This window comes from Salvelinus sp. IW2-2015, linkage group LG27, assembly GCF_002910315.2.
Source record: "Salvelinus sp. IW2-2015 linkage group LG27, ASM291031v2, whole genome shotgun sequence".
Classification (NCBI taxonomy): domain Eukaryota; kingdom Metazoa; phylum Chordata; class Actinopteri; order Salmoniformes; family Salmonidae; genus Salvelinus; species Salvelinus sp. IW2-2015.
The window spans coordinates 5,439,973-5,454,735 of NC_036867.1; the positions used below are offsets into that span (position 1 = coordinate 5,439,973).

Consider the following 14,763-nt stretch of genomic DNA (forward strand, 5'->3'; position numbering starts at 1 on the left):
GGAGTAAAAGATGTTAGGGACAATAGAGGATGATCCACAGCTATATATAATACAAATCGAGGTGAGGGCGATGGAAATGCATTTGGCAGTTGATCTACTTCAATTCGGTAAATGGCACTGTGTGCTCTTTTCAAAGGATGGATCCCAGTCGGTTCAGGGCTATGGGATACAGGGGGTCGAGGGTGGTCTGCCGAGCATTGGGATGACAACCCAACTCGGGATGAGGAGGGCTTTTAGCGGATGGAATAGTAGGGACCAATTGGAGGTTTACTTAGTAGCAATGCAAACATCATGGTACAGCTATATAGACACTCAATCATCATGTTACTTTTTAATGGTACGTTTACAAACATATATTTTGATAAAAAGAATTGAAAGTTGTGTCTCATTATGGTAAGTGGTGAAATAAGTATAGCCAGTTACAATTGTAATGGCCTAGCAGATAAGAAAAGACGATCAGTATTTACCTGGCTAAAAGAGAAGGAATATAATATCTATTGTTTACAGGAAACCCATTCATCAGTTTTAGAAGTTTTTGGGAAAAAGAACTGGGGGGGGGGGAAATATATTTCTCCCATGGGCAAAGAAATTCAAAAGGGGTGATGGTTTTAATTAACAATAATTTTGATCCAAATGTGCAAATTGTCCAAACAGATCCTCAAGGTATATGGATTATTTTAAATATGYTATTGGACAATAAACAGATATGGCTTATTAACATATACGGTCCGAATAATGATGATCCAAGCTTCTTTGAAAATATATATAAGAATTTATCAACTCTACAAGCAACACTAGACTCTATTATTATGGTTGGAGATTTTAACACGGTCTTAAATACCTCTATGGACCAGAAAGGAAATCACACTACAAAACTATCACCCTCAGGCACTTAAGGAAATCATGAATGTCATGGATATATTGGAATTAGTGGATATATGGAGACTTAAATACCCTGACCTAGTGAGATATACATGGCGGAGGCTTAATCAAGCTAGTCGTCTTGACTACTTTCTTATGCCATTCTCTCTGGCACCAAAAGTTTAAAAAGTGTTGATWGGGGACAGAATGCAGTCGGATCATCACATAATTGGCATATATATTACTCTTACAGAATTTCCACGTGGKCGAGGATATTGGAAATTTAATCAAAGYCTACTAGATGATAAAKTGTTTAGAACTAGGACAGAAGAATTTAKAACTGACTTTTTCAGACATAACATAGGTACAGCAGATCCCCGTATAGTATGGGACACTTTTAAGTGTGCCTTTAGAGGCCATGCAATTCAGTACTCATCTATAAAACAAAAGCAATTTAGATCAAAAGAGTCCATATTAACAAAGGAAATTGGAAGGACTAAGGACTAACAGTACAGTTAGATAGCAATAAAAACGGTACCATAGAGGCACAGAATAAGTTAGAGGAAAAACAACAAGAAATGGAGGAACTTATTCAAGAAAGATCCAGTGTAATATATTATAAAAATAAAGCGAACTGGATGGAATATGGGGAAAAATGCACCAAATTCTTTTTCAATCTTCAATATAGAAATGCTACCAAWWWWWTKTATTAAAACTTGTTACAAATGATGGAGTCACTCATGAATCACCAAATTATATTTTCAAAGAGGAAGTAAAGTACTTTAAGAATATGTTTTCGTTTCAGGCTCCATCTCCACTAACTGAAACTARWTGTATGGATTTTTTTYCYWAWWAWWAWKKWAAAWTAACATCTGTACARAAAGACTCATGTGAAGGCCAAATTACAGAGGAGGAACTGCTTGATGCAATTGGGGCCTTTAAGGATGGGAAAACTCCAGGGCTGGATGGCATACCAGTGGAAGTATACAAAACTTTTTTTGATATACTCAAAGGACCATTATTAGCWTGTTTTAACCACTCCTATATAAATKRTAGATTATCAGACACGCAACAAGAAGGTCTGATATCATTATTACTGAAACAGGACCCAAGTGGTATATATAAAGATCCAGTCCATTTAAAAAATTGGAGACCTCTTACACTTCAGTGTTGTGATGCAAAAATCCTAAAAWAGTATTGTCAGATATTATTCATCCTAATCAGACAGGTTTTTTACATGGACGATACATTGGAGATAATATAAGACAAGTACTGGAAACAATAGAATACTATGAAATATCGGGGACACCAGGCCTGGTTTTCATAGCTGATGTTGAAAAGGCCTTTGATAAAGTACGACTGGAGTTTATATATAAATGCCTAGAATATTTCAATTTTGGGGAATCTCTTATAAAACGGGTTAAAGTTATGTATAGTAACCCTAGGTGTAAAATAGTAAATAATGGCTACATCTCAGAAAGTTTTAAACTATCTAGAGGAGTAAAACAAGGTTGTCCACTATCGGCATATCTATTTATTATTGCCATCGAAATGTTAGCTGTTAAGATTTGATCAAACAATAATATTAAGGGATTAGAAATCTGTGGCTTAAAAACTAAGGTGTCATTGTACGTTGATGATTCATGTTTTCTTTTAAAACCACAATTAGAGTCTCTCCACGGCCTCATAGAGGATCTAGATACTTTTGCTATCCTCTCTGGATTAAAACCAAATTATGATAATATTACGTATTGGATCACAAAAAAAATGCTAATTTAACATTACCATGTAGTTTACCAATTAAATGGTCTGACGGAGATGTGGACATACTCGGTATACAAATCCCAAAAGAAAGAAATTATCTCACTCAAATACATTTTTATATTAAGTTAGCAAAAATAGATAAGATCTTGCTACCATGGAAAGGAAAATACCGGTCTATCTGTGGAAAAATCACCCTGATTAACTCTTTAGTCATATCACAGTTKACCTATTTGCTTATGGTTTTGCCTACACCTAGTGACCTGCTTTTTAAATTATATGAACAAAAAATATTCAATTTTATTCGGAACGGCAAGCCAGATAAAATTAAAAGGGCCTATTTATATAACGAATATGAATTTGGAGGGCAGAAATTATTAAATATTAAAGCATTAGACCTCTCACTAAAGGCATCAGTCATACAAAAGTTATACTTAAATCCAAACTGGTTCTCTAGTAAATTTGTACGAATGTCTCATCCTATGTTCAAGAAGGGTCTTTTCCCTTTATTCAGATTACACCTGCTCACTTTCGGTTGTTTCAAAAGGAAATCAAAAGGAAATCATGTCCAAAATACCATATGTAGCTTGTTTTTGGTCACAGGTCCAGGAATGGCTGAAGAATTGCAACATTTGCCTARAACTAACGCTACAGATAGCAATACTGGGTGATTTGAAAAGCCATAGTCAATCAATCAATAATATWATWATTATTTTAGCAAAAATGTTTATTTTTAATTTACAATCTGTAGAAGCTATGAGAATAGAAAGGTTCAATTATTTTGTGAAGCATCACAGCACAGTTGAAAAATATAWGGCAAATAGAAATCCGAAATGGAGGATGTTGAGAGATAGATGGGTTGAATGGAGCTGAAGGGTGGGACTAATAARATAAACAATGTAAAACATACGGGATCTGTAAAATGTATATAGGTTCGGAACTTTTGTGAAATAGCACAGTTACAAATAGAAATCAAACTGGATGGACATCAGAAATAGAGGAAAGACTAAGAACAAACAAGAGAGAACTATTGTAAAGTAGACTGTGTCTGTAAAATGTGTATAAGATGTATAAATTGAAGGTAAAAGCCGAAGTGTTTATTAGTTTACTCCAATTGGGGGATCGGTGGTAGGGTTTGCGGGGAATAATAATAAAGGTATATTCTTTTAAAAAGTCTGTATGTCTATATAGGTATGTRTATGCATATATGTGTATATGTATGCATGCGTGTATAGATATATATATTTACCCCAAAAATATATGGGGGATTGGAAATTATGCAGACAATTACATTGATGGAAGCAACAATCTGTCCACAATAATAAGCTGATCCACCCCTTAGAAGAAAAGAAAAAAAGGGAAAAAAAAGAAGAAAAAAAGATGTAACGCAGTAACTAGCAAGAAAATGTGTGTGAAAATGGTGGAACACATCTACGCAGTTAGGCATATGTGAATTATGTCAGGTATGTCAACGAATGTTATCATAATATGCCATTTAGCAGACGCTTTTATGCGTGCATGCGTTTTGCGTATGGGTGATCCTGAGAATCGAACCCACTACCCTGTCGTTACAAGCGCCATGCTCAACCAACTGGGCTACAAAGGACCACAAAGCCTATGAACTACTCACAAGTAAGACAATGGTGAGCTCTACTGTTAAACAACTACTCACACTAGTAGCTTTACAATAGCCACCCTCTTCATCCCCCTAACCCAAAATCTCTTAAGAATATTGAGAAATTAGACCCAAGTATGTGAAGTCGTCCTGGATGCAAACAAATTTGCTTTAAGGTGACCTGGAGCAGAAGGATGTCTCCATCATATAGGTGTCAACAGTCATGGGTTTTAGGTCATTAAAAATACTTTCTTTCTCAACAGACATCATTAGCATTAGGCCAATGTACCTCTGACTCTTGTCCATGCCCCACAGAAAGTTTGGGGCATGAATACAGGTGTCCTTATAACAACCACTACAGATTCAAAACTCAACGTCTTGAAAGTATGACTGATGATTATATTAATGATAAACCACACGCATTAGCAACACACATTACAATTTTCCTGACAGATTAAAACTCACTGAAACTGGACTTAAACTAAATATCAGTTAAAGCACCTTCAGGTTTGACTTTTTTCATAGCATCCACAGGCTTCTTTAAAAAAAAAAAAATGAAGAAAGGAAGAGCTTTTTAGCTTCATCAATGGTCAACAAGAATTTACTCATACAACAGACTCACAGACTCACCACCATTAAATAGTAGGCTACCTTTTGTCTTTTCTGTTTTTGGAACAGGAACCTCTACAATATTCTCAGCTGAAATTTTTTCAGGGGACAAAGAGAAACAAAAGTTAAGTGTGTGTCACATGAAGAAGAAGTGATCATGCTATTCCAGAGTGCATCATCAAACCAAAGTCAACAGTCATTCAGTCTCTGAAAACACATTTAAGTTCATCAAATACGTTGTGCCTAGTTTATGGTCTTTCATGTAGGCTTGTGAAAAAAAGTCCAATAAGACCCAAAAGTAACCAAACTATATATTATTATATATTTTTTTTAAAGAATGAGATCTATTCTGAACAGGGAACAACTTCAATCCACTAATGAGATTTAATTTTGCCTTACAACAGCCTGTACGAGTAGCAGATCGTCTTATCCAAGCGGTTAGGAGCATTGGGCCAGTAACCGAACAGTTGCTGGTTCAAATCTCAGAGCCGACTAGGTAAAAAAAGAATGGCTGATCCCTGGCTCTGACCCCACTCTTCTGAATGGAGAAAACAGATGAAAAGTGCGATATAAAATTGACGGTAAACAATTATCCAACCTCTATACCCATTTGAACAACAAGTTTAAACTCAGGCCTTGGTTGGCTACACACAAGACACAACTCTATMTTCTCTCTCTTCAAAATGAGAGGCAACAGTGCAACACAAGCTAATTTCAATCCCAGTTTTGACCGAGGTGTTGCATGAAGAGGCCTGCTTCTTGGTCAAAAACACCACGTGTGTGATACAATATTTCCACGTATGAAGTCTTCTACCTCTGATCCCTGACTGCTGCACTGTCCGTCAAAGGGCTGTTTAAAAATCCATGGTGCACACGCAAACAGAGTGAAGAGCCACAGTCCAGAGAAAGTTGATTCTCACACAAAGTGTGGCCATGTCATGCCCACCAGAAATCAATTTTCCAACTTAAACACACGTACGCACACACAGACAAATGATACTTTTATTCCCAAAGAGAATAAAATCATTCTGGAAAAGACATTCAAGGAAGATACCTTTTTTCTTGTCCTCTAATTATGTCAAAGGAAAGAAGAACCATTAGCAACAATGACACATATTTCGACACAGTGTGTTTTTTTTGTTGAGGGTTGGTCCATTTACTAGGCAATATTAAGGGTCATGAGTGAGTTTAGCAAAAAACTCAAAATGTAGGCCAAAGTCAACACGCACAGGGAGAAACCAACCGGGGGGGGGGGGGGGGGGAGTGCCTTTTTTCAGCGTTTCCTTTTTGGGAGCAGCAATTTTGCCCTCTTTTTCGTCTAACATACAAACAAAAACAAAAAAAGATATTAGCCACAGCATGGACCATGTCGGAGGGGACTGTACGTGCCATTTCATAAGAGTGCAAACTGTGCATCATACCGCAAATATGACACAGTCGCTCAATCTATATGAAACAGAAAGAAGTCACTTATTCCTGTCATGATCCACTCCTGTACAAAAGGCATAACACTTCATCGATGACCATAATCTTTGATAGTGCCCATGTTTGTAGATAGTAGACACTATACATAAAATAGTTCCATCAACACTGCGAGTCATATTTATTAGACGGATGCTAAAACTTTACCTCACCACATAATAAACAAAATGCAGTGTTCAGATATTTTACATCAAGATATTAATAGACTAGTACTACATATTGCAATATGCCTACTTAAAATAGTTTYCCCCCCCAAAAATGGCCTAAACTCTGGCCTATAGTCCCTCCAGTCTGGAACAGAAATACACCCCCTCTTGGTCATCGTGACCTTCGGTAAATAAAGAAACTGAAAACAGAGTCTTAAACCCCTCCGTAAATACTTAGCACACATGGCTTAAAGTCAATGTGGACGACATTCCTAAACTCTGGGGTTCAGGCTGAGCTTTGTGGGGCTGTTTGGCAAGAGATGGGTGAACTTTGAAAACTTCTCTTCAATCCAATAATAACATGGTGGTTGATTAGCAGTTACAGTTTAACACACATTTCCTTCAAATAGAAATGCAAAAACGGTGCAGAGTTGCAAATCCAGTGGTCATTTGGTCATTCACAATGCATTTGTGCAAGATTCCAGCATCACGCCAACAACACACTCAGTGTTAGTCCTTTCCAGATGTAGGCCTAATACCATTGAGTCAAAGGAATTTAGACAAAGTAGTCATCCTTGCTAAACTGAATGAACATACTACTGCTGGGAAAAGCGAGGCGACTGCTAGACATAGTCTTAGAATAGACAGTGCAAATAGATACAGCATGTTTTGAATGAAGATCACATCACTACAAGTAGCCCAGCAAGCTAATCCAACAAAGGTGAACATTGCTGACATAAGCTTTTGAGGATAGAAAACGGCATGTACTGCAGTATCCAATGTTGCACTGCTAAAAAGGATACATGACATCATACTTTTTTGTGAGACACATAAACTGTGAAATACAACGTTATCAGAAGCCTGAACAGTGTTATGTGGATGGTCAGTGGTTGGTTCTAAAGATAAAATACTAAATTGACATTTCTGATTAAAGGGAATTACTGTAAGGCTTTTAAGAGTATAGATTAACTGATTACATTCAAATCCCTTTTTTAAAAACTTTTTTTACCAATGGTCTAAAAGCAGAAATGACAAATTCAGTTTAAATTACAAAATTAAAAGATTTAAATAGCACATAAATGATTAATTCAGCCAGAACAAAGAATATGTGCATCACAACAACGATGAGTAGTGCAAAAGCTTAGAAAAAGTGCAAAGCATAAAAGTCCAGGCCAATATTCCCAATGGCAAGCACCATAGCAGCAAGTCCAAAGTCGAGGAGGACAAAAACATAATATCCTCTTTTCAGACATTCTTTTCACAGAGACACTGTCCTTCCTTTGACACGACCAGCGCAATTTTCAATTTCCTCCAGTTAGAGTTGAGGGGTGAGGTGACCTTTGGGTGACCTTAGACCTCACCCAGTAGACTAGTCTCGTTCTGCTCCTCATGGATGGGAAGCTAGGAGTGGAACGCTCAGGAGCTTTTGACTACTGATCCTGTAGGTCTAATATAACGCCCTGAACCCCAGCACCGTTCTGGGACGTACCAGCATCACCCTCCTCCTCTGCTGTCTCACTCTCTGGATCCTCCACCTTCTCTACGGGAGGAGTGATCACGTCATAGAGAAACGTGAAGAAGCCGTGAAACCAATCTGAGCCCTCCTCGGCTAAAATACCGAAGATTTCCTCTAGGGAATCTGCGTTTTCATTAGTAATTTCACCGCCCTCTTTGGTCAAGCCTGACGAGAGAGAGGAGGAAAACAAGGGGGAAGAGAAGAGGAGAGAGAGGATAGAGGATGGAGAGAGGGAAGGGAAGAGAAATGAAGAGAGTGGATGGTAATGCAGGAAAGAGAGAGGCGTATAAGCGACAAGAAAATACCCCCTTTAAAAGTTGAGAGTGTAGCCGTCTGAAAGTGTAGAATTTTGAAATGTCGCTGTCAGCTATGGCAGAGGTACTGCAACCAATCCTGCTCAGTGTTTTTAGTCAGTCAGGGACAGTCATTAGTCCTTGTCTTTGATTGGTTAAGTCTTTATTAGTCCCTTTATTAGGCCACACAGGACAAGAGCTATTAGGCTAGGCATTATGTGAACTGGAAAGTGTCAGTGATGAGCCAGTATTGTAGATACAGTGCCTTCAGAAATTATTCAGACCCCTTGACTTTTTCCACACTTTGTTACGTTACAGCCTTATTCTAAAATGTATAAAATTAAAATAAATCCTCAGCAATCTACACACAATTTTTTTGCTACATTTATAAAAAATATAAAAAACTGAAATACCTTATTTACATAAGTATTCAGACCCTTGGCTATGAGACTTGAAATTGAGCTCAGGTGCATCCTGTTTTCCATTGGTCATCCTTGAGAWGATTCTACAACTTGATTGGAGTCCACCTGAGGTAAATTCAATTGATTTTACATGATTTGTAAAAGGCACACACCTGCTATATAAGGTGTCAGAGCAAAAGAGAGCGCATGTCAGAGCAAAAGCCAAGCCATGAGGTCGAAGGAATTGTCCGTAGAGCTCAGAGACAGGATTGTAACGAGGCGCAGATCTGGAGAAGGGTACCAAAACATTTCTGCAGCATTGAAGGTCCCCAAGAACACAGTGGCCTCCATCATTCCTAAATGGAAGAAGTTTGGAACCACCAAGACTCTTCCTAGAGTTGGCTATCCAGCCAAACTGAGCAATCGGAGGAGAAGGGTCTTGTTCAGGGAGGTGACCAAGAAACCAATGGTTACTCTGACAGAGCTCTGGAGTTCCTCTGTGGAGATGGGAGAACCTTCCAGAAGGACAACCATCTCTGCAGCACTCCACCAATCATGCCTTTATGGTAGAGTGAACAGACAGAAGCCACTCCTCAGTAAAAGGCACATGACAGCCCGCTTGGAGTTTGCCAAAACACACCTAAAGACTCTCAGACCATGAGAAACAAAATTATCTGGAATGATGAAACCAAGATTGAACTCTTTGGCCTGAATGCCAAGCGTCACGTCTGGAGGAAACCTGGCACCATCCCTACGGTGAAGCATGGTGGTGGCAGCATCATGCTGTGGGGATGTTTTTCAGCGGCAGGGACTGGGAGACTAGTCAGGATCGAGGCAAAGATCGACGGAGCAAAGTACAGAGAGATCCTTGATGAAAATGTGCTCCAGAGCACTCAGGACCTCAGACTGGGTCAAAGGTTCACCTTCCAACAGGACCCCAACCCTAAGCACACAGCCAAGACAACGCAGGAGTGGCTTCAGGACAAGCCTCAATGTCCTTGAGTGGCCCAGCCAGAGCTCAGACTTGAACCAGATCAAACATCTCTGGAGAGACCTGAAAATAGCTTTGCAGCAACACTCGCCATCCAACCTGACAGAGCTTGAGAGGATCTGCAGAGAAGAAAGGGAGAAACTCCCCAAATACAGGTGTGCCAAGCTTGTAGCGTTATACCCAAAAAGACTCAAGGCTGTAATCGCTGCCAAAGGTGCTTCAACCAAGTACTGAGTAAAGGGTCTGAATACTTATGTAAAATGTGATTTCATATTTTTTCCCATATATAAAAATAAATCTAAAAAAACTGTTTTTGCTTTGTCATTATGGGGTATTGTATGTAGATTGTTCCCCCCCCCATCAATCTAATAAATGTATTAATAAGGCTGTAACCTAACAAAATGTAGAAAAAGTCAAGGGGTCTGAATACTTTCCGAAGGCACTGTACATGCGGCTGGTGGCCAATATTACAATCATAAGCAATATGGTTACGTTGGTTTTCAGCTATATCTCAACAGAAATGTAGTGTTGTTGCAGCTGTTGTAGGAGTTAAATAACGCTGTGAAGAGGCTGCCAGAGGACTTCAAGCTCTTTTGAGCAGCACACTAAACAAAAGATTTACTTCTGAACAACTGTGTCCAGGAGTATTTTCATGGAACTATTTTTTGATGTGAAGATTCATTCACAGCATCAACAAAAATGTCTGGTTTTAAAGTCACACACTTGAGTTTTTCCCATCTAAGTAAGCTGTTTAGTTGATTGCACTGGTACTCAAACTAAAGAAACCAAGTCAGTCATGCACAAGTAACATTTACTGTAGAGGTCACAAAAAGGTCATTATTAAAAAAGCACTTGCCGAGTAGTACTTTGGCGTCCTCCACATCGAAGTCACCATCGCCATCTGCGTCATACGCTGAAAGTTTACCTGCGAAAAAGTCATAGATAGGGTCATGCCATAAAAAACATTCAGAGTACAGTCCTTTCCACAAATATGCCTATTCTTGGGCTATCCATGAAAATCATTGCGTGACATTAACTTCCTCTGTAATTAGAAACAGTTAATAACAGATAATTTGCTTTCTTTAATGTGATCCTCTGGGTTTTAGTGATACATCACTACATGCCAATGAAGTCATACTATGGTGCTCCGTATCATATTTACAGCCTGCATCTCAGCTCTGAATTCTTCTTACRTKKSKGRGGGGGRCAKGGGGGGGGGGGGGGGGAGTTGTGGTCAAGCTGATTCTGCTGAACTGCACAGTAGACAAAGCAGCAGCCACTCGACTCTGACTGCACTCTGCAGACATAGCTGTACCACAGACTGACTTCCTGTAGTTACACACACGGCCCGAGTGAGGTCACACTGACCACACACATTTATTCAGTACGGAGAACTGATCCTTTAAATAATCAGGGAGTTCACAATCACAGTAAAACTAAAACTGTTTGGGAAATTAAGTGAATTTTCTGGTCAAAAGGTTGGGAGGTGAGGGGATAAGAAAATGAAGCTATAAATAAGCCTAAGTAAGTAAGCCTTGTCTGAGCTGAAGTGACCCATAGGCTCATGTTTATGTAGCGTGAGGCAGCATGATGTACAAGTACGCCCCCTGGATAGGACGCTAGTCTGTCGCAAGGCCTTGATGAAATGGAGCTATACTTTCAATTCAAAGAATTCTGAGATATGAGAATGAAGAACTTTCAGTAGGAGTCAAAGGTGGATTTACAGTATGGTGCACGCAACATAGGCAAGCCAAGACAAATACGTTGTTACTGCATATTGTTAAATCATTACTTTGAGGCATATTATAATGTCAACTATTCAGAACTAATAACAGATAGAATTGAATATATTTTTGTGAAGTATGACAGATGGGTTTGAGTTGTTTGGTGATGCATGCAAGCAAAGACCATAAATACCTTGTAAAACCTCTGAAAAGTTAAAAGGGAATTCCTTTGCTCTCGCTGCATGCAAGATTAAGACACACAGGCACATTTTGTTTTTAGGGGTACCATCCAGATCAAAAGTGAATTAAACAGTGTCAGTATTGTGCCTATTTCACGCTACACATTAAATTGGTTACTAAATTATAATTTTTTACAAAACCTCTTACTAATATCAGTACTAATTCATCTTTCCCCTTAATTATCTTATTGAAAAGTTTAAGCAGTATGTCATGGCTTCCTGTCTGGTATGTGTTCCTGTCTAAACCACATGCAACATTTTGGTTTCTGTATGAGTCAGAGAAGGCATGAAGTGCTGTTCCTATGTGTCTACAGTAAGCTATGAGGACAGAACATCGTCTAGACCAGTGTTTACCAACTCSAGTCCCCCCAACTGCACACGTTTCTGTTGTAACCCCAGACAAACTCACCTGATTCAACTCACCCAGGGCTTGATGATTAGTTGACAAGTTGAATCAGGTGAGTGTGTCCAGGGCTACAACAGAAACATGTGCTGTTGGGGGTACTGGTGAACTGGAGTTGGGAAATACTGGAGTAGGGGGCTATACTCAATTTAGGCTAAACATGTACTGTAGCATACTAACACCCAATGCCCTATTCATGATAGAAAACCATTACCTGCTCTACACAATATATATCAATACAAACATTTAGTAACGTTGTGCATTCTTATCTTGAGAGATAAAACAAGGCAATAGTTGTATCAGATAAAGGTTACAGCCTGCCGATACTGTAGTTATTTGTTAAAACAGTAACCTAATAAAATAATAATAGCATTGGAATTACACTGTGGTTTCTTTGGGATTCATTGACATAAGCGTCACTCCCATTTGGAACCAGGTAGTTACCAATTGTGTTGAATTCTATGAGATAAGTATTGTTACAGCATAGTGTATTCTTAGTAACATGTAAATACCAGGTACCAGCTTAAACCGGGCTGTAAAATAAAGCATTACTGTTTATCGTAGGAATGAGGGGAGGTCAGGTGACTCACCAATGACGTTGTCGTAGTCCACCAGGTCTAACCACACCACGGCCACGGAGCTCCACACCCCCAACAAAGCCAGAACCATGAACCAGGTGAAAATCTTAGTGCCGCTAAAACCACTAGCAGCACCTCCACCCCCACTAGCAACACCCCCACTAGCAGTAGCAGCCTCCGCTTTCACACCATTCTTATTCACCACTGCTGTGGGCTTCACCTCTGGAAAAGAAAGAACACAATGAGCATATGTCAATTATTCTGACTGGGGCACAGGGTACTGGACAGATTGCAGTCATTTTGGAAGATGTACTTGCTACGACTGTGTTATGTTGTTTTCTCGCCTTAAGGTGAATGCACTAGTGTAAGTCACTCTGGATAAGGGCATCTGCTAAATGTCTAAAATGTAAATATAATTTTGACTGGACTTTCAGTCATTGTGATTGACAGGACTGAAAGAAACAGGAGCCATTCTTAGCCCAGTGGCCTTCCACAGAGGCTGTGAGTTAGTGTGTGAGCAGATCTGAATAGAGGACGAGTGAGGGGGATGCTGAAGTGCGGTTAGAAAATAACCCTGCCTGGATCAAATGACTGAATGACAGAGGCAGGCAGAAGACTTAAAGGCCCCAGCCCATGACTAGTCCGACAGGCTCAACTCAAGGTTGCCCATAGTAGCACCAGGCAAGACAAGCTTTATTATGACAGGTAGGCCCAAAAGTTGTTGTTGTGCCTTTGAAATGGAAGCCGTCCCAGTATGAAACGTGATATTGGTTAACTAACTATATGAGGAACAAGGTGTATGAAACACCAAGACAGATCTGGTTCTCCCTGGTCTGGACCCCCCCCCCCCATTACCTAGACATGTTTAAAGTGAGACCTAGGAGGGGTATTCCACCTCTAATAGTAGAGGGGTAGTCTCAAGTTGGCATACTTCCTAGTGACATAGGCTATTCACACGAAGAAACTCCATAGGCTCGCAGAGAGGTGATGTCTGATGGTATAACTCGACATCATAGGCTCTTGTTCTGGATGTGTAAAGAAAGAAATGTCATACTCTCCACTATAAAATAACTGGTTGATTGCCTAAAGGTCATGCTGGATCCTCGAAAGGTTATAGATTTCTCTCTTGGGTTCTTCAATGAAAAAGTGTATGAAACAGAGATGTAAGATATGACTGCATCGGTCCACAGACCCTAAACCGATCCAAACGTAGCACGCATCGGTCAGAAAGTTGATTCAAATGTTACGATTCGCCATTTGATTTTGCTCATATTACTTTCTTTCTACCTTCCGAAAATACCTAATCTTATCTGACAACTTATGCATCCTCTCCGTCAGTGTGGAACTAAGCATGTAACTGTGTGGACAGTCATTGATCTACAAGTAATTTTGCATTATATTTGACATTTTAGGCATTTCGCAGACGCTCTTATCTAGAGCGACTTGCAGTAGTGAGTGCATACATTTTCATAGTGGTGGAAAAAGTACTCAATTGTCATACTTGAGTAGAAGTAAAGATACCTTAAGTAGTATTTTACTGGGTGACTTTCACTTGAGTMATTTTCTATTAAGTATCAAGTATACTACTTAAGTATCAAAAGTAAATGGAATTGCTAAAATGTACTTAAGTATCAAAAGTTAAAGTATAAATAATTTCAATTTCGTAATATTAAGCAAACCAGAAGGCACAATTTATTTATTTACGGATAGCCAGGTGAACACCAACACTCAGACATAATTTGTGTTTAGTGAGTCCGCCAGATCAGAGGCAGTAGGGATGACCAGAGATGTTCTCTTGATAAGTGTGAGAATTGGACCATTTTCCTGTCAAAATGTAACAAGTATTTTTGGGTGTCACAGAAAATGTATGGACCATGTACACCATTTTCTTTAGGAATGTAGTGAAGTAAAAGTTGTCAAATTTTAAACAGTAAAGTACAGATACCCCCAAAAAATAGATCTTTAAAGTATTTTTACACCACTGCATATTCATTTCTACTAGTCCCCAGTGGGAATTGAACCCACAACCCTGGCATTGAAAGTGCCATGCTCTACCAATTGAGCCACACGGGACCATGCCAAACAACCCTAAGGAATATCAGTAGCCTAGTCAAACTGCGCACCGTGCCCAGCTTCGCGCACTG

The 14,763-nt window shown here is 39.3% G+C and overlaps 1 protein-coding gene and 1 non-coding gene across 14 annotated transcripts in view; both read right to left on the minus strand.

Moving 5' to 3' along the window:
• The window catches only part of LOC111953870 (aspartyl/asparaginyl beta-hydroxylase), a 55,194-nt gene that overhangs the window by 33,516 nt on the left and 6,915 nt on the right, over positions 1–14,763 (minus strand). For 5 of the 13 annotated variants that reach the window (XM_070435612.1, XM_070435610.1, XM_070435613.1 and 2 more), the window contains exons 2-6: positions 12,632–12,841; positions 10,532–10,600; positions 7,964–8,155; positions 6,114–6,164; positions 4,868–4,936 (exon numbers count right to left, since the gene is read on the minus strand). In XM_070435612.1, coding sequence (XP_070291713.1) covers positions 4,868–4,936; positions 6,114–6,164; positions 7,964–8,155; positions 10,532–10,600; positions 12,632–12,841 — 591 coding nt within the window. The remainder of the gene's footprint in view (positions 1–4,867; positions 4,937–6,113; positions 6,165–7,963; positions 8,156–10,531; positions 10,601–12,631; positions 12,842–14,763) is intronic. The other 8 variants (XM_070435620.1, XM_070435621.1, XM_070435622.1 and 5 more) reach the window with 6 other exon arrangements.
• trnae-uuc (transfer RNA glutamic acid (anticodon UUC)) lies at positions 14,620–14,693 on the minus strand. The gene has a single exon. It is a non-coding gene; the product is annotated as a tRNA-Glu (tRNA).